Raw genomic sequence first — 26,003 nt, 5'->3', positions numbered from 1 at the left:
TCAAATCCACCCTTAGCAAATTTGTGTTAGTATTTTTTGACGACATACTAATCTACAACAACTATTGGGAAGAGCATATACAACATGTTGACAAGGTTTTAATGCTATTGGAGGAGAAACAACTATATTAAAGGCTTCCAAGTGTGCCTTTAGGGGTCAAGAATTGGAATTATTGGGTCCTATTGTGCCACATGATGGTGTCAAGGTATATTATAACAAAATCAAAGCTATAAGGGAATGGATAGTCGCCAATACATTGAAGAAAATTAGAGTATTCTTAAGATTGATAGGATACTGATGAAAATTAGAGTATTCTTAAGATTGATAGGATACTGATGAAAATTAGAGTATTCTTAAGATTGATAGGATAACAAAATTATTGAAAAAGGAAGCATTTCTGGGACTAAAGAAGAAACCAAAGCTTTTGAAGAACTTAAAAAGGCGATGTGTCTAACTCTTGTCTTGAAAACAATTGACTTCACAAACACCTTCATTGTGGAGTGTGATGCCTCGGGCTATGGCATTGGTGTAGTTTTTATGTGAGAATGCAAGCCCCTTTCCTTTGAGAGTAGTGAAGTTAAAGGAAATAACTTACACAAATCCATCTACAAAAATAAATGTTGGTCATACTACATGCAATTAAGTAATGGAAACCATACATAATAGGAAGACACTTCAAAGTAAAAGAAAATCAAAGTACTTCTTGGAGAAAACACTATCTTTAGAAGAGTAACAAAGAAGGGCCACAAAGATGTTGGGTTATGATTTTGAAATTATCTACAAAAAGAGAAAAAAATATTGTGGCGGATGCACTCTTAAGGAAAGAGGAAGAGAAAAATCATTTACTATGTGCTATTTCGATTCCATAATTTGACTGGGTGGAAGAAACAATGATAGAATGGAAGAAAGATGAGAAGATATGCAAGATCATTCAACAACTACAAAAGGACCTTGACACAATAGACAAATTTATGTGGAAAAGTAATTTGTTATGGTATCAATATCTCTCATACTTATGTAAGAATTCTCAACTCAAACAGAAGGTCCCTTACGAATTACATACTTCTCCGATAGGATGGAATTCAAGGGTCTTGAAGACACACCATAGTATCAAGATAATGTTTTTCTTAGGAAGGTCTTAAAGTAATTGTGAAAAAGTTTATCGTGGAATGTGTGGTATTCCAACAAAATAAGGGAGAACCAATTAGGAGCCCAGGGCTCCTTCAACCATTAGTCGTACCAAGACAACATTAGAAAAAAGTTTCAATGGATTTTATTACAGGTTCCCTAAATCTAAAGGAAAGAGTGTCATTATGGTAGTGGCAGATCGAATGACAAAGTATGCCTATTTTTTCTCTCTTTCTCATCCTTTTAAAGCAAGTGCAACGGTAAAAACATTAATGGAAATTGTCCAAAAGCTACATGGAATACCAAATATTATTGTTGATCCAGGTGGCTCCAAGATCAAATGAGACTTTGGAAAATCTCAAAAATAAAAGTCCTTGGATTGCAATGAACCAAGGTTATATCGAAGAGCTCATCGGAATATTTCCAACAGCGCAAACAACACCTCAATCCGATATTGTATGTGAAAGTTATGGTTAGTCAAAGTTTTGGTCAACCATGCCCCATTAGCTAAATTTCGCAAAGCGCTAACTAAATGTGGAGGATTGCAGAATCTAGAGGTTCGCTAAATTTGCTAGCCACTAACGTGGCAGCAAATTGACACTTCACGATGATGGTTTCCAGTCGTAGGAAAGGGCGAAATTGTCACCTATATAAAAAAAACAGGTGACTCCCAAATTTGGTCGACAAGATTTTAAATTTGTTATATATATATATATATATATATATATATTATTAGCCAGTTGGCCAGCAGTTAAACCCTGCCAACAGGGAGGCCGTGAGGTTGGAACTCGGGCCTGCCTCGCCCTATTTTTAAAATTCACCAACAACCCAATGGACTTATCTTTGGAGGATCTGCCCACCACGAGTTATTTAAACCTGAATTATTCATTTGCTAGGACCAGAGTAGGACAAAAGGAACCCAACACACATGCTGAGGGGTGGAACCTTAAACTGACACGCAAAACAAGGAGATGGAACCCTGATACAAAGAATATGTAAGGAATCTCAAAGATTCTCTTGGGGCCAAATTTTGGCAATGTCAAAATTATGCCAAGTTTATACTTAGATTACTCAGAATTTCGACAGGAGTCTGATCATGCAGACGATTTTCTCATATGAGCAACAAATTTTCCAGAGACAAAATGTTGAGGGTGGAACCTTGACACAGGAATCTACATGGAATCTGAAAGATTCATTGAAGGCCTAAAATTGACAGTTTCAGAAACAAGCCAATTTTACACTCATTTTTCTCAGTTTTCCCAAAGAACGTGATGGTGAGATCAGTTTCTTCATCTGAGTAGCCAAATTTCAGGGAGCTCACAGAAGAGAATCTTTGAGGAATCTTTGATATTTCCGAGGAGGCCAAACTTGATCGAGTCAGAAAGGGGTCACGTTTACAGTCATATTTCACAATTTGTCGTCAGGAATTAACAATGTAATCCGTTTCTTCATCAGAGGTGTGCACTTTCAGGAGCTTCCTGGAAGTGGAGGTATAAGATGCAATGACGCCATGTCTTCTTTTGATTTTTGCCGTGATGATGTTTTGATGTTGAGATCCTCGTTTGCCACTTTGTTGGAGGATCCTTGTCTGCCACTTCATGTAAGAGTTTGATCTTTTGTCATGACGAAGGACAACATTTATGAGTGAGAGTTCTTATAAAAGAGTGTATCGTGGAGAGACATGCCACTCTAGTTAAGGGAGTTCTGCCTTACATTGACAAAGAATACATCATGTACTCATCATCATCTTGCAACATTTAATGAAGCGACCTACCCACCCTTGACATCGAGCCCGGAGACGTAGCCCACACTGGGTGAACTTTGTTATCAACTAGTGTGTGTTCTTTGATTTGATGGTTTCCTTTATGTTTCCTCTTCTTTAAAGTATTCACATGTGTTTTTTCATACTCTTTCACCTGCAATTCTACTAATATTACAGGAGTAAAAGATCTTGGTTAATTCCAGTAGCTGAGAGAATCCAGATCAGGTTTGATATCAGGGTGATCTTCTCACTGATGCGAATTGCGAGTGTGAATGATAACCATAGATTGAACGTGCAACAAGAAGGAAAATGAAGGATCACAAATATCTCTACAAGGACCTCCTCAGGATGGCATGCATGGTAGATATAATGTATGTAGATTATGATGGGAAAATGGAAAAAGAGGAACAAGAGTGAGAGCAGAAGATAATGCTCCATCTCCATCTTTGGGTATTCTTCTTCATCTTCTCCTCATCATTCAAATGAAGAGATCAACAAGAGCCTTCAAGTATAGAAAGTTAAATTGAAGAGAATCCTACAAGAAGCAAAAGAGGAGAGGCAAAAATTGCAACTTCAATTACGAACCATGGAAGAGACATTGGAAAAGCTGAAGTTCCACGAAGGCTTAGCGAAGCCATCATCGCCTGTTTCTGAATCAACAACTGAGGTAAACAATGTTGGCAATTCTTCAGTTTCATTTTCACATGATGTTATTTCTGTTGGAAGCCTTGAGGTACCCATTTCAGGAACCAACATGAGACTCCTTACCAAGATGGGGTATAAAGGAGGAGGACTTGGTGTTAATGGCCAAGGAATGACTCAGATGTTGGAGGTTGTACAAAGACCTCAATTTGTAGGATTGGGGTACATTAAAGGAGATTGATCGAAGGAAACAAAATTAAGGGGTTCTTCACATAGAGAATCCAAGCCATTGTCAAAACCATCAAAGAAAGAGGTTGTTGAAAACACATCAGAATCTTCCCGTGACTGTGAACATTGCAGAAGAAGACCTAAGGCAAGTTCTTCTCGCTAGATTCACACCAGAGAAAACCAAGCAAGGTATAATAGGTCTCATTATTCTAATGTTCATTTCGATTACAAGAAGATTAATGATGAGCCGAATTTGTGGCATAGAAAACCATGTATCTTTTGTGGCTTATATAACCATATGGTTGTCGAGTGTTGGAAGAGAATTGCAGCAAGGAAGAGAACAAGACATGTAAACCCTTCTCCACATTAGGGAAGGAATAAGGTTAAATAGGTCTGGAGGAAGAAGAATTTTTGTAGCCATTGTAACAAGCATGGGCATTAAAGAGCTACATGTTGGGAGCTCCACCCAGAGCAATGATCGAAGGACCAGAAAAAACCTAAAAAGGGACCTGTCAGTGAAGCAAATCGACGAGAAAGCCAACTACAGGAAGAGAGCCTATCAACCTAGTTGGGTAAGAGATGGGTAACATTTTTAAGAAGTTGATTTTGGCCACATTTGTAAATCACATGTGAAATGATTGTAAAAGTGATGATGTGTTTTCCATCACTTATGTAAAGCAAGATGATGATGTTTTTGGCCTTTTTGTTGATAGTCGGGGTATTGGTTTCTGTTGTGATTATGATTTAAACTTAACCAAAGGAGCGTGTTATAAACTCTTGGTAAGTATGGGGATTTCTTGGGTCATGATAGGTCTTGAATTTGAACATGTATTTTGCAAGATATATTATAGGTTTGTAGAGGACACAGGTGTCAATTCATCACTTATGGCTATGAAGTACAAAGGTGAAGGGGAACGAAGTGTGGCGTGTTAGGGAACTTGTTGTGCAAATAAGAGAGTACAACAAATTGCAGATAGTGTTTATGCTTTTAGAGGACCAAAAGATCCTTAGTGGGGAGGAATGATCTAGGTGGCTCTGCGATCAAAGGTGACTTAGGAAAAGCTCAAAAATAAAAGTCCTTGGATTGCAATAAAACCAGGGTTAGATCGAAGAGCTCGTTGCAAGCTTTCCAACGACACAAATGACACCTCAATCCGACATCGTATGTGAAAGTTATGACCAATGAAAGTTTTGGTCAACTAGGTCCCATTAGCTAAATTTAGCAAAGCACTAACTAAATGTGGAGGCTCGCAAAATCTGGAAGTCTGCTAAATTTGGCGGTTGCTAATGAAACAACAAATTAACACTTCTCGAAAAAGGGCAAAATTGTCGCCTACTTAAAAAAGTCGGTGACCCCCAAATTCGGCCGACGAGTTTTTAAATTTTATTATATATATATATATATATATATATATATATATATATAAAGAATTGGCCAGTCGGGCCCAAGCCATATAAAAAAATATGTTATATTTCCCAATGACCATATGTATATGTTGGGGGGTCGGCAAGGATCGAACCTGGCTAACCACGTAGGCCGACCCGCACAACGGGCACCCCATTTCAAACAAAACAATGACCTAAAAATATATAACAACCATACCAATACGAGGAGGCCGTAGGGTTGGAACTTGGGCTGCCTCGCCCTATTTTTGAAATTTCCCAACAACCTAATAGGCTTATCTTTGGAGGATCCACTTTCCACGTGTTATTTAAACCTGAATTATTCATTCAGTAGGACCGCAGCAGGATAGATGGAACCCAACACACATGCTGAGGGGCGGAACCTTGAATCAACATGTAGAACGAGGAGATGGAACCCTGACGTAGGGAATATGTAAGAAATCTGAAAGATTCTCTTGGGGGCAAATTTTGATTATCTAAATTATGACAACTTTATACTCAGATTACTCAAAATTTCGCCAAGAGTCTGATGGTGCACACGGTTTTCTAGACCTGAGCAGTAGATTTTCCAGAGACATAATGTTGAGTGCATAACCATGAAGGTGGAGCTTTGACACAAGAATCTGCATGGAATCTGAAAGATTCCCTGAAGGTCTGAAATTAACAATGTCAGAACCAAACCGACTTTATATTCATTTTTCTCAGTTTTTCACAAGGAATGTGATGGCGAGATTAGTTTCTTCATCTGAGCATCCAAATTTCAGGCAACACGCAAAACAAAATCTTTGAGGAATCTTTGAGATTCTCGAGGAGCTCGAACTTTACCGAGTCAGAAAAGGGTCAAGTTTATAGTTAGATTTCATGATTTTTCGCCAGGAATTCAACCATGCAGTGTGTTTCTTCATCAGAGGTGTCCATTTTCAGGCCATCCTCGAAAGTGGAGGTAGAAGATGCACTGATGCCATGTGTTCTTTTGATTTTTGCTGAGATGATATTTTGATGTTCATATCCTTGTTTTCCACTTTGTTGGAGGATCTTTGTCTGCCACTTCATATGAGAGTTTGATATTTTGTCATGACGAAGGAGAGATTGTATGAGTAAGAACTCTTATAGAAGAGCGTCTCATGGAGAGACATGACACTCTAGTTAAGGGAGTCCTCCTTGTATTGACAAAGAATACATCATGTACTCATCATCATCTTGCAACATTTAATGAAGTGACCTCCCCACTCTTGACATCGGGCTTGGAGATGTAGCCCACACTGGGTGAACTCTGTTATCAACTTGTGTGTGTTATTTGATTTTATGGTTGCCTTTATGTTTCCTCTTCTTTAAAGTATGCACATGTGGTTTTTCATACTCTTTCACATGCAATTCTACTAACATCACAAAAGTAAAAGATCTTGGTTAATTTCGGTAGCTGAGAGAATCTGGATCAATTGTAAGTGATAGAGATCCAATTTTCACTAGAATTTATTGGACTAAAATATTTTCTTGTTTGGGTACTCAATTGGCTCATAGCTCATCTTACCATCCTCAATCTGATGAGTAAACTAATATTGTGAATAAATGCTTAGAAGAATATCTACATTGCTTTATATCTAATAAACAGACACAATGGGTCAAATGGTTGCCCTTGACGGTATGGTTGACAACACATCCTTCCATACTTCATTAAAAATGACACTATTTATAACACTTTATGGATATCATCCCGCATCCATGACATCATCCTTGAAAGGGACTATAGAGGCTCAAACAACAAAGGACAACATACGTCACCAACAAGAGGTTCTCAAACTATTGAAGGACAACTTGGTTATGGTAGAAAATTATATAAAGCAAGAATATCAACATTGCAGTGAAAGGGGATTTGAAGAGGGGAATCAGGTATTTGTGAGACTACAACCATATAAATAAAATGTCCCTAAAGCAACAAAACATTAGGGGAAATTTAAGGTCTAAAATGAGCCTCCCAAGGAAAATAATAAAATAAAAGTTATGAATTTTTAAAGAAAAAAAGGAAACTACTTTGTTTAATTGTATTTTTGGCCAATCTCTTGGGGATGACATCATCATCTTGAATCCTATTGGTTCTTTTAAAGTCAATTTTTTTAGTGCATTTTTTTGTTTTGAGGCCCATTTTTTACCTCAAAATTCCCCTAATGAAGGACAACAAATTAGCACCGTGGTATTGTGGCCCCATGAAGTGTTGTGGAGGATTGGACATATGGATTAGAAACTGGAGTTGCCTCCATATTCACTTGTACATCTAGTCTTCCATGTTTCTTGTTTAAAGAAAGTAATCGGTGACAAGATCTGAATCCAAACTATTCTGCGAGAGATTATGAAAAAGGGAAAATAATACTAGAACCAGAAAAAATCTAGATACAAGGACTAAGCAAGTGAGAAATCAAGTAATCACTGAGTACCTCATCAAATGGAAGAACCTACTAGTGGAAGAAGTGACATGGAAAGATGAGTTGTACATTTAGAAACAATCACAATTAGTTAAGTGTTGAAAACGACACTTCTCTAAAGGGAAGGGGAATATTAAGCACTATATAAGCCCGATATTAACCATAAAATCCCTTATTAAGCCCTAGATATTGAGTGATTACATTTTTATTGTTATATTGTTATGTAGGACAGAAACTCTCATGGTCCCATTTTCTTATAATTATACCCTTTGTCTCCTATACATATACTAAGGAGACCTAGTCTTTAGGACCATCAAATTATTGTCTAGTACATTATATTCATTGTAAATGGAGGTTTCCCCCTCAAAAAGGAATATTATTATTGATTTCTTCTCATTTTTAAGGCACAAGGTTCATATTAAGACAACTTTCCAATTTCTTCTCTAGATTTATATTTTAATCCTTGACCCCTATTATTACTAATTTGCATTGTATGTCTTTCATTTTTTTACTCTTATCCACTTGTAGGATTTTGTAAAAAATGTAATGAATCCTTTCATTTGGTAAATCTCTTTGTTACCCTCCTTGATCTCCAATTTATTTATATTTTCAAGAAAGAGAAACCTTATTAGCATCAATACTACATGTTATACAATCATGTACCATTGCAATTAGACCAATATAATCTTCAAACAACATTAACTAAATTAATGTACAATAAAGATAAGGTCTCTCATCCCTTATGTTCATGTAATTTTATAATGTGCTTTTAGATGTGGACTTCCTATCTCTCTTCTTAATTACTTTATTCTCAATCAATTTTACAATATTCTTTGACATACTTTTAACATAAAAATATGAAATATTGAATTTTCTCCTATGCTCTCCTAAATTGGTTCATTTTATATTCACCTAACATGAACCTTTTGATTTTGGGAATATGGAATCAATAATTAATTTTAAATCCTTATAATTTGAGATTATATATACTATATTTTCCTTAATAGGGCCTCAATTTCTTCCTGGTTATTTCTACCATTAATTCTTGTAATATATCATCAAAACTACAATATTCAATTCTAAAAATGTTGCATGCCCTTATTGGTTCCATGTTCTCTTTCCTTGCTCCAAGAGAATTTATTTTCATTAAATTTTCCCTTCGAGATTGCGACCCTCACTAGGTTCCATTATTGGCACTTATTGTATGACCAACATTTTGAATATAAATGGTATCATGCATTCATCGTTAAGGTTTCATGTTTACATTTCATGATATACAAAATGCATATGAAATTGAAAGTATATTATGCTTAACAATGTGCCAATTACTAAAATTTGTTGGATCAATATTAAAGCTTATAATCTAAAACAACAACAATTACCAACACATTCATGAGTGTTTGTTACAATTGTATAAGCATTAGTTTCAATTTGTCTCCTAAATTTGTCCCTTGGAGTCATTGCTACATTTATGTGGTGTATGATAGAAAGTTAAGGACAACCCAATCTTTATCTCACTTGCCCCAAGCACTAATGCACCTTGAACTATGGGGTCATCAAGGGGAAGAAGCTAAGCTTATTTTAATACAATTTCTTCTATTGCTTTAACTTATTATATTTAGAACAACTTTTTCAGTGATATCACAACCGTATTATATTTAGACATTTTTTTCATATGAGAATAAAACCCATATAGAGATTTGAAAATTTACTTAAATTGAAACTTGTATATCTAAAAATATGTTACAAGAGGCAATTGGTGTCTTCAATTATGTCGGATGATGTAATTTGAAGTAAATGCATATTTGGTATTTGAAAAACATTAAAATATATATAAAAAAATGTAATGGAAAAGTAAAGCATTAAAACAATGTTGATACAAGATGGCCATCACTATTATTCATATTTTATAATTAGACATTAGGCATTGTAGATGTTATCCATTGCTTTAAGAAATTTTGACTACTTTCAGTTTTTTTCGCAACAAAAGAGTTTACTTGTTTTATATCCATAGAAGTAGAAAATGCTCACCCAATTAACTTAACTACTTTGATTTATAGAAATGCTTACCTAGAAGTTTATCTTAAACATGTAATTATTTTTACAACTTTTAAAAGGAAAGGCTTTCTAACATTAATGCTTGATTATCATCCATACCATTATTTTAATATTATTCTAGTGCAATAATTGTCATAAATCTATTTAATGGAAACTCTAAGGGTTAACTCAATCAATTAAAACATCTACCTAATACATGTTGCCAACAAGGAAACCATATCTCACATGTTCAAATTTGGTGGAGTCTCTCGGTGTTACTAGTCGCTATTTTAGCAAGCAATCAAGCCCACTTCTATCAAGATATTTTAGGGACAAGTATGGAATCCTGTGAGATTTTCTTTGGACAAGAAAGCCCCAAGGTTAGATCTCTTGTTTGAAACATCCTCCCAAAACATGTTGTCAATGGGGCTGTCATTAGTCATAGGTTTAACTCTGATTAAGTTACTAGAGGTTACCACTAACTATTGTTGATGACGATTAAGCCGCACTCCATATGGAAAGAGGGATCTTTTAAGGTTTTACTTGGGGAAAAATCCATTTAATGACCTTAAAATATAAATAAATCAAACAATTAAATATCCACATTATACACATTTGAGTGGGGGCAGCAAGTTGATAATTCTTATTTTTTTTAAATGGAAAGAGTATTTGTATTGTATAATCCGCACCTGGCTCGCGACAAATACGACAGGAATCACATATCAACTTATTCAATTTTTTTTAATCAATTTCCTCTTATCCAAGAGATATTGTAAACTTCACCCATGGGGCAATTCAATTGGCAATCGTCGTCTTATGAAATATTCTGTAAACCATGAAATTCAAGGTTCAAATCACCCATCAATCAAGCCAACAAAAAAAGGAAGAGATATGCTAAACTTTCCTTAGGTGTATACTATTGAGTGACAAAAATGGGATTTCAGCCCCAACAAAACACAACATTTACAAAACATAAAATTATTAATTGATAATAAAGCCTTTGATGACTACAAACATGATCTAATGAGTTGATCTCCATTGGGTTAAATTAATTTTTGAGTTATTAGACTCCATTAAGGGATAATTGATGGTTTAATTTGGCAAATGACGCACAATTCTCCTGCTTTCAATTTGCATCCCTCGTCTTCTTCTTTGTTACGGCCTCATAATACATGAAAGTATGTTATTGATGAAATGTATTTTTACCAATTTTCATACTCTTTTCATGATATTTTCTAGAGATTTTTCCTTCAACATTGACCCTCTAACTAAATGTTAAAAAATAAGAATGAAGTCTCCCTAGATTGTGAGCTCTTTCCCCTGCTTTTCTTTGGAAATCAAGAGACCTTGATAAAGATCATGGATCTCTACTTGATTATTTGTCATATGACCAAGTCCCCATAAATACCTGAAGACTTTGTCATCCTTAGGACCATAAAGAGCCCCTCCCCTTCCCGCCACTCTTGGATTTTGTTTGGATACCCCATCAAAATAGAGAATCCATCCTTGTCTACTATTCTTCAAAGTTTTGAATTCTACACGTCATTCTAAGCTTCCATCATTCTCCCATATTTTGTTGATTCCAATCAGTAACTTGTGGGTTGTGTCATCAAAAAATTGATAGTGATTAATGCTTTTGATACCTTTGGAAAATATAATTATCGGAAGGCTCACACATCTCCTTTCATATTCTAGTATGTGGCTAAGAGAATCTACCATGATAATATATAAGAAAAGAGATAGAGGGTAGCCTTGACGAAGCCCTCGAGAGGCTCAGAAAAAACAACCACTCTTCCATTAACCAAAGGGGCAATCCATGGCGCTTTGATACATAAAGAAATACATTGAGTAAATTTAGCATCAAAGCCAAATTTGTCCATTACTTTGAAGAGGAATTCATTACTTACTCTGTAAATGGAGTTTGCCATATCTAGTTTGATGATCATGCCTTTGTCTTCCCAATTTTGACTACAATGGATTGCCGCTTGAACCAAGATGATGTTATCAAATATTTGTCTTTGATGCATGAATCCTCCTTGATTTTTTGAGATAATTCTCAGTAGAATAAGCTTAAGCTTTTTGGCCAAAATATTTAATATTGTTTTTCCAGACTCAATATTTTGCTTGCTTGTGAAATTTTTTTGTGTTCATATCTCTAGCCTTTAACCAAATGCTCCAGAATTTTAAATGCCAAATATCTTCTTCCTCTTTGAGAGCTTTATGATAGGATGCAAATTCTTCTCTTTATTCTTGCAACAAATCATGTGTCACTAATCCATTCCCGATCTTATCCTATATCCATTATTTTTTCATGAACCTGTACCTTTCCCTGTTTTTTATTGTTGGTCTTGAGCCCATTGTTTTAACACAAGCTTCAATTGCTTGCTCATTTTCTCCCATATCGTAACTGGGCTTCCCAATGCCAACTCGCTCTAAACCTTTTTCACCAAATCGTTGGAGTTTGGCGAGTTTGCCTAAATCAAACAATATCGAAAGGGTAGTGGCTCGAAGTCAATGTCTTATGAGATATCAAGAGTGATCGGCCAGTGATCCAAGTTGATCCAAAGGAGGATTCTAGAACTAACCAATATTTTTTGGGATAAGAATGAATCGGAAATTAAAAATCTCTCTAACTGGGCAATAATATGACATGGTCCAATCTGCTTATTGTGCCAAGTCAATTTGTTAGTGGAGGGATTTATATCTAACAAATTCAATTTATGGATAAGGCATGCTAAATTTTCTTGGAACTTATCTTGAATGTGAGATCCCCCCCTTTTTTCTCCCTCTAATGCAGGGTTGTATTAAAGTGAAATGATGAACTATATTCTGGCAATCCGACTTGAAATTGAGAAGACATGGTGGATATCTTGCCAAGCTCGTTTTGCACCAACGAAAATAATCCCACTACCATTCCCAATCTTGTGTTGATTTTGGAGGACCTCTTGATCCCCCATTTTTGTCTCCTCGAGCAAGAGACTAAGGGTCTCTCTTTATTGATCAAATATTTCACTTCATCCTTTTTGCCAATCTCAATCCCTTGCGATTAAAAGAGAGGACCCTCGTTACTTCTTGTATGAGTAGCAACTTGCTGAGAGGCTGAGTTAACTCCTTTTTTGGTGTTTTTATATCCCTTTAGTTTTGGATCTAAGATTGCCTGTGTTCCCATTTCCTTATCCTTCTCTATTTTTTCATGCCTCTCCTCGCTATTGTTTTGTCGACTAGCCTTCTGTTGGAGCCTTTCTAATTCTTTTTCATTCTCTCCATCTAATTTCTTGTCAGCTGAGCTTGGAAAGGAAGGCCCCAATTTGGAGCTTTTAAGGGAGAGGAATTGTTCTTCTTTCGAGGAAGAATTCACAGTTTGCTGCTATGGTGTTAAATCATTTTCTGATGGTGGCATGGATTCATCCTTTTTCTCTGATTCACACCCTAGTCTAGAATTTTGTACATGTTCTTGTACATTGGTTTCAAGAATTTCCCCTTCTTCAATCACCAAATTGAGAGCCTCAAAGTTGTTATTTTTCTCATTTTGGCCTTTACTAGATCCTTCCCCTCCCCCCAAAGTGGATCACTTAGGGGAAGTTGGTCCTTTCCCTTTGTTCCCATTTTGATCTAGCTGCTTTGGCGGATTGTTTTGTTGTTTAGTTGGGCCTCTTATCCTCTTTTCTTGTTGCCATTGTTCTCCTTCATTCCCTTGTTTTTGTTGCTCCTCCTGCTTCATTTTGTAGTTTTCTGCAAAGTGGCCGTATTCATGGCAAACTTTGCATTTAAAAGGAAGCTCATCGTAGTTAACCTCTTGAATATCATCCAACTATCCAAATTTAGGGTTACTGTTGCTGGGAGCCCCTAGTCCATATCTACCTCCACACATATCCTTGCACAGGATAAGAGCCCCTATGTTGGCTCGACTCGATCAATGTATTTCCTAAGTGCATCATTGAAATTTCTAAAAGTAGTATCATTCTAACAATGCAGGGGAAAAAAATGAAGCTTTACCCAAAAGAGGGATGCAAAATATAACCCTTGGGCTCCCATGAAGTAAGGTCTGCTTCGAAAGATTAGGTCCCGATCATTCTTGTTCTCGAAAAAATGGTGAAAAAACCTTTTTCGCATAGAGATGAAGTGACATAACCCTTGATCTTGGGTTTTTGATTTTTTTCAACCCACAACCTCATATGCAGGGATGGCTAAATCTCCATGAATTGGCCTACCAAGTTGCATTCAACTAGTTGAAGGGCTCACTCTCTCAACTATGGCGCAAAAACCTCGACTGCGGCCCGTTTTCAAGCAATGAATTAAAAGAAACAATATCTAGGGCATGGGGCGGGAGCAGAGGCAAAGACTCTCCCGATTTGGCCATCTAGCCACAAAAAAAACATTGTATCCACTGAAACTCTCAGATTTGAAGTGACAATTTCTACTATATCTATATTATAAAAAATTTGAAAAAAATAAATTATTATGGTTAAAACATTTCAAGTAGTCTCACTATTCTATATTTGGGCACTTATTCAAGGTATATTTTTCGATTAATTTTACCTGGAATCAAGCACATATTTGTTGAAATTGAAAGTTTTAAGCTTTGTAATCTACAAAATCCCAATGTCGAAGGAAATCTTCAAAATGTTACTAAGTTGATAAATCTTGCCATAAATTTAATAATCAATTTATCATTTTTTGATAAATACATCATTGCCTATCACTCTATGATTATTTCACAAACCAAAATAAAATTAACCATTAAAATTCAAACATATATTCAAAAGGTTAATGACCATGTAACTAATGCAATGCTAATTATTTTTTTGTTACGTTTCCAAATGAAAAATCAATTTAGAAAGAATATAAATTAAAATAAAAGTTGAAAAATATTAAAAAAATAACTAAAATACTAACGTGGATTAAGATGATCTCGATTAAATTATTATTAAAATGTAATTTAATAAAAATACATAGATTAAAGTCAAAGCAAACAATGATTGAGAGACCCAAAAAAAAATATAACACGATAACAATAAAAAGGAGGAAATTAAAATAGAGCTTGAAAAATATTAGAAAAATAACTAAAATACTAATTTGGATTAATATAATCTCAATTAAATTATTACTAAATGTAATTATTCGAAACGCGTCGATAAATGAAATATCATGTGATTTACGCTGAAGAATTTCTCATAAATTTGATATGGATCACAGATGCCTCAATACAACAAATAAAGGAATCATTATAACAAAGTTTATTATATAATTCATGGGAATTAAATTTAATGGGGGGTAGAACAATTATTTTCTTAATTATTTGAGATAAATTTAATTGACACAATTATTTTTAAAGTTATCTTAGTGCTTTTCAATTTTAAATTTTTAAAAATGAAAAAAAAAATGTTAAAAATGATTGAGGCTAAAATTTTAATTAGTTAAAACAAATGAAATATATATATATATATATATATATAGAGAGAGAGAGAGAGAGAGTATATGTTTTATATAAAATAAAATCACAAAATTTAGATATTAATGAGATTTGAGTGAGAAAATAATCTTTTATTTTTGTAAGTTTGGTAGGACTCTCCTAGATAAACTTAATTGACAAACTTATTCTTAAAGTTATCTTAGTGCTTTTCAATTTCAAAGACTTCAGAAATAATGTAAAAAGTGTTAAAAAAGATTGAGGCTAAATTTTTTAATTTGGTTAAAACAAATGAAATATAAATAAAACTATATTTATATTGTATATATTTTATATAAAATAAAATCATAAAATTTAAACATTAACGAGATTTGAGTGAGAAAATATTTTTTTTTGTAAGCTTAGTAGGACTCTCCTATTTTCGTGTTTATATGTCCATTATTCACTCCATTACAGGGAGGGTGGCACAAGATTTAAACCCAAGACTTCCAGTTCAATGAGATTTCATTTCTACGACCAATACTACTTAAACTACCCCAAATAATTAAGTGAGAAAATAATTAAACTAAATTATAAAAAATGATTTATGAAATTAAGGAAAATTATATATATCTTATATAAAATAAAATTATAAATTTAAACATTAACAAAAACTGAGTGAAAAAATAATTAAACTAAATTATAAAAAGTGAGATAAAATTTCCCCTCAAGATTGCCATCATTCTTGACATGTTATTTATCTCCATATTTTTTCCCACTTTTATGTGAATGCATTTATTCTGAACATGTCTTTTCTCTGCATTTTCCTTTTAATGTGCAGTTGGTGGTGAAAACCCAGCTTTTACTTTATTCTGGACATGTCATTTATTTGCATTTTCCTTTTGATCTGTAGTTGGTGGTGGAAACCGCTGCAAACAAAGGTTGACCATTAAAACACATTTACCAAAGGATAATGAAATTTCTTTCCTAACTCAAACATCCCTAAAAAATTGACCATTAAAACACATTTAGCGAAGGATAATGAAATTTCTTTCATAGCTTAAACATCCCTAAAATGCATTGAGCAAAAAGCTTTTCTACACAATGTTATCTTCACAGGGCATATCAATATGTGTCTACAAGGGCTAAGACGTCAGGAGGAGTAGTCTTAACTATTTTACACTTTGAATAAAAAATAGAACAATTAATCAGAAGGGTGGAGATGATTGGGATGTTACAAAGAGATGAGATTGGCATGCATCGTATCAATAAAGAAATATGTAACATATTATTTTTTCCAAACAAAAACTTTTTAAGAATAAAATATCATTTCTTATATTTTTAGTTAATTCAAATGACATAAACTATCACCTTTTAGTTAATTCAAATTATTTTAGGTATAGTTCAAAATTATAATTTTTCTAATATGTTCGGTTACTATATATATAAAATTTTAGATCACCGATTTCTAGTAGTTTCCAAAAAAAATTACAATTGTATATTTTGTAAGCTCAGATTTATCCTGGAGAAATGGTCAGTGACTTCCAAGAAACAATTTGACTATTAAGATTGAAACTTTCCCAAAAATATGAACTTTATCAATTGATGTTGTATATTTATCAACCCGATTTTATAAATAACAATAGAAATATATAATATCAATTGATGCAAGTTAAATATATGAAGTTAACAATAAAGTTAACAATTAAAGCCATTCGGTGTACAAGATGATACAACCAAAAAAAAATAATCGAACAATTTTGGCATAGATATTGACTACCACTTTAGGCACAATATCCAAATGATAATTGCTTAGTTATTGATCACTGCAAGTGGAATGTCAAAAATGATACCATGATGTGCATTCAATAATTTGACAACTTCACTATCTCATAGACATACTAAATTTATCTTTAAAATATTTTTTAAGTATATAAATTGAATTTGACAACTCCACTATTAAACAACGAATTTGACAACTTCACTATTAAACAACGAGCTCACATACCTACCCCCAATGAGGGTGTTATTAATGATGTTTGTAATGGCAACGAAACACTTGATTAGCACGCGGAGGGTACGAGGGGGGTAAGGATGGTGGTTGTTGGAGTGCGTGCAACACCCTACATTTATCATCTCCTAGCCATCGGGTCGCATTTTCCCTGTTTCTAGGGGAGGATTAACCTAACCCAGTGCCGTCACAATAAATGCATGGTGGACGCAACATTAGGGGAGCAGTATGACATTCAGTTAGTAATAGAGATGGAGTGGCTTTTGATGGGTGGATTGGTTACTGTAGTGATGGATCTTGACATGCAAACTTGTGAGCTCATTGATGAGCACTTGTACCATGGGAGGATTATGGGTTTCAAACAATGTGCAAGACATCATACGTGTCCGTGCCTAGACGTCGCATGCAGTGGCAAATGCTGTTTAAAATTGGGTGCAAAGATATCGTTCCTCCATTATAAGTGCATGGGCGCTATACTTGGGGTGGTGTAGAAGATTCCTATTCCTCGCCTACTCTTGGTCTCCATATCAAGTATACTTCATTTCTGAGGGTGGCTACCTTCATTTCCTTCATCAATTTCTGGATACCTTCATTTATGTTTATACGATGACAATAAATTGGCTTGTTTTGTGCAATGTTGTGAGAACAAGAGAGGGTCAATGTTTTTTGTATTATTCCTTCATTGCACATGAATTGGTCCTGCCTTTGAGCTGGTCGCAATTCTCCCTACCTCATCGCTTCAGGGCTCTAATCCGTCAGGGATTTCCTTTTGTTGCCCAATTATGGTTTATGGGGTTTGGTACCTAGGTACTTTCTCCATCTAGTTTTAAAGGTGTTGAGTTAGTTTCTAATTCTCTTTTGCAGGGGTTTCCCTCAATTGCTTCATCCTGGTTTGTGGAGTCGGGTAGTCGCCAACTTTTTCTATTTCGCTTCAAAATTGCTAATTTCATTGTAAATTTTCTTTGTCGACATACCTCTTCAGTCTTTTCTTCATTTTGTGCCTTTCTCGCAGGGGTTCATTCGATGTCTAGATTGATGATGTCTTGATATTTGGGCGACATCCCTTATTGTTCACTCTTCGCAAGCCTCCTCATTCTCACATTTGGGTACCCTTTTTCGTTTGGGGGATTTCTATAATTCTACTCCTTCGTTATCAGTCTTCATCACTAGGCATTTGATTAAGAGTTGGGTTGGTCTTGATAGTTTCACGGAACTTTTATTACTATATAGTTTTTGTCGTGACAGTCTCTGGGTACAATCAATTCCTTTAGTTTTCATAGTCTACGATCCTTTTGGTTCGCAAAGGTTTAGAGTCCATTTCTGTTGTCAATTTGTGATATTCCTACTTAGTGTTTCACTAAGTGAATACCAATTTTTTCTCAATTTTGGCATATTACATGGTTACACTTGGGATAAGTGGGCTTAGGGGACCCACATTCAATTTTTGGCATGAGAGGCACCCCAACATTAGAGTTCGATGGAAATATTGCAGCTTTGGTGGAGTGTGGGGGCCACCACAAGGGAATTTTGGCCCACATGGAGAGTACGCTCTCATTGGAGCAAAATTGGTGAGAGGAATTCGATGTGAGCCCACATGGGCAATCTTGGAGGCAAATCAACAAAAGGAAGGAGGGGCTCTCATTTTTCTCATCATCTATCATTTTCAGAATTTGTCTTTTGACATAGCACGCTTGAGTAGTGAGCCAAGTCTGCATGTGTTGTTCAGCACAACAGGTGTTTACAAGCGAAGATCCTAGCCCTTGCTTCAGTGGACTTCGAGTGCCAACCCAAGGAGGGAGTTTAACCTTATTCCAAATCGTACCAACAGCAGTGAGGCCATACCACTACAAGGAGCACGCTACATCGGCAGAAGGATTGCGTAGTCTTGGCTAGAGACACTCTAGAAGGTTGAGGAGTGAAGGGAGTTTGTGGAGGAAACTTGGAGGGAAGGCCTAGGGAGCCTTTTAATAGGGTTTGCAAGCATTTTTGGGACATTTAACAACAAAGTCTCCAGGTTAGTCGATTTGCCTAGCAGAAGAGCCATTCAATCCAAAGAGGGTCAAATTTCCGGGGTCAAGCTTTGGCCAAACCCTTCGTGGGTTATTCTGGGTTTCTTGAGAAGCGGCTGGGAGTAATTTCTTAGAATTTTCGAAGTAGTGGAGAGGGCCCTAGCAGCAAATCCTTTCAGCCAGCAACACATTTTTGGGCATCTACAACACAACATTGGGGCAGATTAGCAGCAGATTGTAGGGTGGTGATTCACTGATCATTTTGGGGCTTTGCTAGCTTGCCTAGAGCAAGCCCAGGTGCACTCATTCCAACACCTTGTTGTACACCTATTTCCATTAATAAAATGAGTACATAGTGCAATTTTGGATGCAAATTCATGGTTTGATTGCTTGCTTTGGTTTCATGGTGTTTTTGTCTATTTTGCTTTGCATATTTACTGTTAATTTTCCCTTAGGGATATTATAGTGGTATCAGAGCTCATAGACTTGGCACAACCTATGGGAGCAGTGCAGTATGTGACACCGAAAGATAAGCAGAACATGACATATCGGAGGCAGAGGTATAGAAACAAAGAATGACAGTTAGAGATCACCCTTGATCCTATGACTACAGAACTAGAGGTAGAAGAAACCAACATGGGGGGCAATGAAGGAGACAAAAGGGATGAGGAAAAGGAGTTTTCCCAACTCCTACTGAAGGCAGTGCAGGATTTATCTCGGAACATTGAAGGAATGGGCCAGCGAAATGGCAATGGAAACAAGGGCAAGGGAGTCCAAGGGGATTTCCACTATGGAGAAGGATCTGGCACCTCATAGACCATGCATCTCTCCATGCCAACATGCCATTGATTCAGAACACACCCCCTAGATCCACCATTCCTACATTCCTACAATCTGGAGCTGGTGGGCAGCCAGAGCAGGAGGAGGCACCTTATGGGGATTATTTCCTGGAGTATCAGTCCTATGGGCCTGATTTTGGGAAGGCCATTACTTTCAAGGATTTCTGTCAGTTGAAGGGAAACAATAGGCCCAAGGGAAAAAGTGGAGGAGGTTACATGCAACGGATGGACTTGCAATGCACCATGGGGAGGCTATTTCTCCCAACCTTCGATGGGTCCTCCAAGAGCTCAGCCAAGGCATGGATCGAAACGTTGGATGTTTATTTCTAGCTGAACCAAATGACAAGAGGAGAGGCAATAAAGATTTCCACGTTGCATCTGGAAGGGGAAGCCCACGACCGCTGGTTCCATGGATTGATCACGTTGGGACATGTAGGAGTAACTGCCTATAATGATTTCACTAGAAGGGTGTTGGAGCGGTTTAAGAGGAAGGATCCGGGGGAGTATTTTGGGGGGTTGACAAGGCTCAAACAGACCGGGAGTGCAGAAGCCTACATTTCAGAGTTTCTGCGATTGTCTGTGATGGTGCTTGATTTGTCAGAGTCTAGGAGGATCTTCATGTTTGTGGATGGGCTAACAGAGCCATTGCGCGGGTTAGTGAGGTCCAATAGGCCCACTACATTACAAGATGCGGTAGGGAGAGCCTAAGATTTATAGGATGCCCTACTTAGGGCTCGTGCACCATTACCCCCTAGAAAGGGTTTCTAGCAGAGGGGGAAGGACACCAGGGCTCCACCATCGAGGGCCAATCAGGGGCATGGGCAGCTGGATGAGGAGACTCAGAGAGACCTCAAGAGGAGGAAACTATGCTTCACTTGTCAGGAGTTGTGGGCACCAGGCCACAGGTGTGCAGCGAGCAAGGCCCACTACATCGAGGTCTTCTCTAACAGTGATGCAGAGGATGAGACCTATTTTGAGATGGGTGGAGAGGACAACGCAACACCTCAGGAGGGAGGACCACCACCACCACCACCAGGGGGAGTTTCCTTTGCACCTACTGGAGGGGTCCTTGCATCACTATGTGGGGTACCCAAATTCTTGACTATGAGGATTAGAGGCACTGTTTAGGGGCAGCGTGTATCAATTCTGGTGGACAGTGGGGCTACCCACAATTTCATTGATGCTCAGTTGGTTTAGAGGAGGGGCATCACAACTAAGGAGTTTGAGGGATTCTCAGTTCTTGTGCCTGGGGACAGAACCATGCAGTGCACTCGCTATGTGCCAACCTTGACAGTGACCATGGGGAACTACTCCATGACAGATCATTTCTTTGTAGTGGATGTACCGGACACCAACGTGGTGTTGAGAGTCCAGTGGCTCTATACGCTTGGCAGAATCATAACAGACTAGAGGAAGTTGGAAATGGAGTTTGTAGGGCCAGATGGCAAGTCCGTGTTGCTTCAGGGGATGCACTCATACCCACCACAGACTGTTTCGGCCCACAAGATGGAGGCTGACTCGAGACATGGAGACATTGAGTGGGTTGTGGAATTGAGGATCTCAAAGGCTAGGGGAAAGCCCAAGCCACCACATCCGGAGATGCAAGCTATTCTTGACAGGTATCCAGTTGTATTTGGGGACATACCACTGGGTCAACCACCTGATCGGGGGTTTGAGCACACTATCGAGTTGGAGTTGGGAGTGTAGGTCGTCATCACCACTCCTTATCGACATCCCAAGGCGTATCGGGATGAGGTCGAGAGGGTCATCCATGAGCTATTGGAACTTGAGCATATTAGGACCAGCTTTGGCCCTTTTGCCTCATCAGTTCTACTGGTGAAGAAGAAGCACAGGTCCTTACGAACGTGCATCGTTTACTAGGCCCTCAACAAGAATACACTGAAGAACCGCTACGCCATTCCCCGTATAGATGAGTTGATGGATGAGTTGAGGGGAGCTAAGTTCTTCTCGAAGATTGATCTACAGTTGGGTTACCATCAGATCCGGGCGAGGGACCAAGATGTCCCAAAGATAGCATTTCTGTTAATTTTAGGTATGTTCTATGCTTAGAGCAATTTATTTCAATTTTCATAGTTAGCTCAATATCGTTTCCAGATTAGCAATCACATCAGCATTAAAGAAAATTGCAGATAGAACATAACCATAAATTGTAGAGGACAAGCCAAGACAAGAGAACACAAGATATGGCGCTAGCCAGGGACAAACCCCAATGTAGGGAAACCCTTCATCAATTCTTCTTATATGTTCTTCAATAGTTCAGCAGAGAAAGAGAGAGTACATTTACAACAGAAGTCAACACCTCGAATTTCTAGATAAGAGAATAGATCATCTCTACATGAGATTAGTTGAAGACATGATGCTTCAAATGATTCTCCAAGGTGACTCCTTCACCTATCATTGTGCTGCACCTCACCGTGCTGCTCCAATGACTGAGCTGCTCTCATCACGGATCTGCACTCAATGTTGTACTCATCATCACAATGTTGGACCTCGTGTTGCCACTATCACAATGTCTAGCACTGCCGCACCATGCTTACTGTGCTACTGCTGCTCCTATGTACAACTGCTATACTAATTGCCATTGCTGTTATGACTTGTAGTCTTCCACACAGTCAGGAGATAAGTCTTTTTAGGACTGTAGTTTACCTTGGAGAGCTTTCTCTCATGCCACGCTGCCCTTTGAAGGTGCTGCCCACCCTTGACAATCTTTAACACAACCTCAGCTGTGTGCTATGGCTTGCAGCCTAGCACAATAGCTAGTTGTAACTTTTGACCTTCCCAAATGATACCCAAACAGTCTCAAACAGTAGCGTTGCCTTCCTCATGAACACGGCCAAGCTGACAACACTTACCTGCACTCAAACGCATACTTCTAACCCTTGACAATGGCTCTGTCCATCTCTTATTACAGTAGCATTATACAGCCCTTAGAACAGGTCTGAGGCAGCCTTTCTGGAGGACTGTTCCATCCTTTATGAGCTCTCAAACAGCTCCCTCTATCCTCTGCCTTCTAGCAAGATACATAGCCTCCTCTTCAGCCCTTCAGTCTTCCTTTATCACATAGTCACCTATAGCAAACACACTGTCCATTCTTAGTGTTGTGTTAAGACACTTTCTTGCTGCGTTCTAGGGCTACCTGTGCTGCGTCTTAGGGTCTTTACATAGCTGAGTATTAGGGCTCCATTGACAGTGGCTTTAGGCTTCTTTGACTGCGAATATAGAGCTTCTTAGGACAGCGGATTTAGGGCCTCTTGGGACAGCGAATTAGGGCTCCCTGTTTGCTGCGTATTGGAGCTTTCTTGACAGCAAGTAGGACCACCCTTGACAGTGTCCTAGTCTCCTTTATGACTACGGATTAGGGACTCCCTTTAGTTGTGTTTTGGAGCTCTCTTTACAGTAGATTAGGGCCTCTCTTTAAGTGTAGATTAAGGCACCTTTGACCTGCGGCTAGGTCACTTTAGGACTGCGCATTAGGGCTTCTCCTTCAGCTGTGTATAGGCCTCCTTCACTGTGGCTAGATCTCCCTATTTGGACAGCGGCTAGGCTTCCTCCTTGAGCTGCGAATATGACTCCCTCTTGACAACGTATAGGGGTTTCTTTGAGCTGCGTATAGGTCTCCTCTTACCTGCGAATAGATCTCCTCATAAGACTGCGGCTAGGGCTCTTTAGTTGACTGCGTCTAGGGCTCTCTTAGAAGACCCTTTCCACTACGTCCTCCTTGAGAGAGGACAACCCAAACAAGTGGAGAGGAGAGATCAAGGGAGATGAGTGTGTGAGGAATGACTCTCAAGTCATCTCCTTTTATACTAAAACGTTGAGCACTTGTGGGGTTTATTTGGTTGCTGGTTGACCTTGATGAATTATCCCATAACACAAATAAATTCATATCTTCATGAATACTTATCGGAATCAGATGATCTTTAGATCAATCCTACACCTCTCGATGAAAGGGATCCAAGAAAAATGTCAGCTGCCATTAATAAGATGACCCACATGGAGTTTGGCCCTAGTTTCCAATTTTAACACTCTTTCACAACTAGGGAGAACTCCATCCGTTGATCCATATGTCCGATTGTACTACGTTAGCCTCACTCTCTTAAAAACAATTATAAATCCAAATTAAATTATTAATTAAATTAAATCATGAGAGTTAGTTTATCAAACTAAGGAGTTTAGTTAGGAGGAGAGATTCTCTCCAACTAGTTCTCCTAAATTAGTGTGTAAGTTGAGAAAATGTCTCAACCAAGTGAGTCTAAGATAGGTGCACTATTTTAAGACCACTCACTCATGTATTTAAATGTATTATTAAATTATTTGAATAAGAGAGAATTACATGAGCATGAGAGACCACATGATGGCTCTCTGCCTTTTCCGCCAATTTGTCTTTTGTGTGTTGCTAGTTTGATTATTGTGTGTTAATTTGCTGTGTGTTTAATATGGCTGAGTGGTTTCTACATACTATCTCGGCCATCAGTGCTTTGCACTGCTCTGCTCTGCTGAACCATGAAGAAGAAGAATTGATCGAGAATGTCTCATACCATTCTCTATTGATCCGAAGACAATTTCATATGAGGAGAGTGTGTCATACCACTCTTACTGACCTGAAGTCAGTTTCATTGATCCCAGATCAATATCACAAGAGAGTGTCTCAAACCACTCATACTGATCCCATATCAATATCACAAGAGAGTGTCTCAAACCACTCATACTGATCCCAGATCAATGGAGGTCATCCTAGCATAGGGAGTAAGGTAGATACAACGATGCGTTCATCGATAGTACTATTAATGGTCCCTAACCCCATTTCCCTACTCATTGATCAGATGAGAGGTACTTCCCATGAGTCCCAGACTGCATGGGTAGGATGCCTCGACAGGAGAACTAATCATCCCGTCCCACAAGAGAACGAATCATCTTGTCCAACAATCGCCACAGGAGAACTAATCATCCTGTCCAAAGTTGCTATGGGGTATCACAGGGGAAGGTTGAACCTTTCACCCTGTACATAGTGCACCACCAGGGGAAGGTGAGTCGCCCTATGGTCATATGTTACTCCAGTAAGTACCCCAAGCCCCCCAGAGCTCAGAGCTCAATGCATGCAACATGCAGGACCCTTATAAGAAGGTCTCTCAACGACTCCAAGTCGTCTGGGAAAGTCACAAATTTGACCTTTCCCTGGGGCTTTGACAAAATGTCTGCGACTTGTACATCAGTGTCAATGCGATGGAGCCTCCTCGCTCATCGACTTACCATATCCCAGATAAGGTAGTATCTGATGTCTATTTGCTAGAGAAATCATCGAATACGGTATTCCTCAACAATCGAATCCCCCCTGGTTGTCACAGAGGATCACGGTGGTATTCATCATATGTACAAACAGCTCACTGAATAGCTTCCACAACCAGGCAGCTTCATACGAGATCGTACTTGTAGCTATGTATTCGGTCTCAGTGGTCTTATGGCAACCGACTTCTGCTTCTTGCTCATCCATGATATCGAAGCAGAACCCAAAGAGAACCAACACTGTGAAGTGCTCTAGTGATCCTCCACACTGCCTGCCCAGTCAACATTTGCATAATCATGCAGCTTCATATTTCCGGTAGTATATCTCAATCCATGAGAGATTGTGCCCCGAAGATATCTCAAAAGATTCTTGGCACCAATCCAGTGAGGCTCAACCAAATATGAGCTCACCATGCTAACTGCAAAACATATGTCCGGACGAAAGTTCACCAAGAACATCAATGCAAATGAGTTTATGAAACTCAGAGGAATTTCTCAAATCTGGTTCGGCATCATCACCATATAACTTCTGAAAGTTAAGATGCTCGAGGTAGTCACGGGTTTTCAGTTTACCATTCCACATCCGGAATCCAACTCCCTCTTACTTTTGAAAGTGAGAGGGTTTGCACCTGTCTGAAATAGGTCGTCCTCAAAATGTGCCAGTATGAGAGGTCTATCATCCACAACCTTCAAACAATGGTTTGGATCGACTTCACTCTTAGTGAATCTCAGCTTCATCTGACAACGATCAATCCTCTCATATCAAACTCGGGTGATCTGCTTCAAGCCATAGAGGGCTTTCTTCCACCGGCACACATGAGATTCTTGAT

At 37.9% G+C, this 26,003-nt stretch overlaps 1 protein-coding gene across 3 annotated transcripts in view; it reads right to left on the bottom strand.

The window, feature by feature from the left end:
- Positions 1–15,575: 15,575 nt before the first annotated feature.
- The window catches only part of LOC149189806 (uncharacterized), a 458,516-nt gene continuing 448,088 nt past the window's right edge, over positions 15,576–26,003 (bottom strand). For all 3 annotated transcript variants that reach the window (XM_089411941.1, XM_089411942.1, XM_089411940.1), the window contains one exon: positions 15,576–15,939. In XM_089411941.1, coding sequence (XP_089268067.1) covers positions 15,892–15,939 — 48 coding nt within the window. In that variant the 3' untranslated portion in view covers positions 15,576–15,891. The remainder of the gene's footprint in view (positions 15,940–26,003) is intronic.

Source organism: Pinus tabuliformis, chromosome 3_1, assembly GCF_031772625.1.
Source record: "Pinus tabuliformis cultivar Carrire ecotype Pingquan chromosome 3_1, CPIR1, whole genome shotgun sequence".
NCBI classification, from domain to species: domain Eukaryota; kingdom Viridiplantae; phylum Streptophyta; class Pinopsida; order Pinales; family Pinaceae; genus Pinus; species Pinus tabuliformis.
This window is presented reverse-complemented; position numbering and strand designations above follow the sequence as displayed.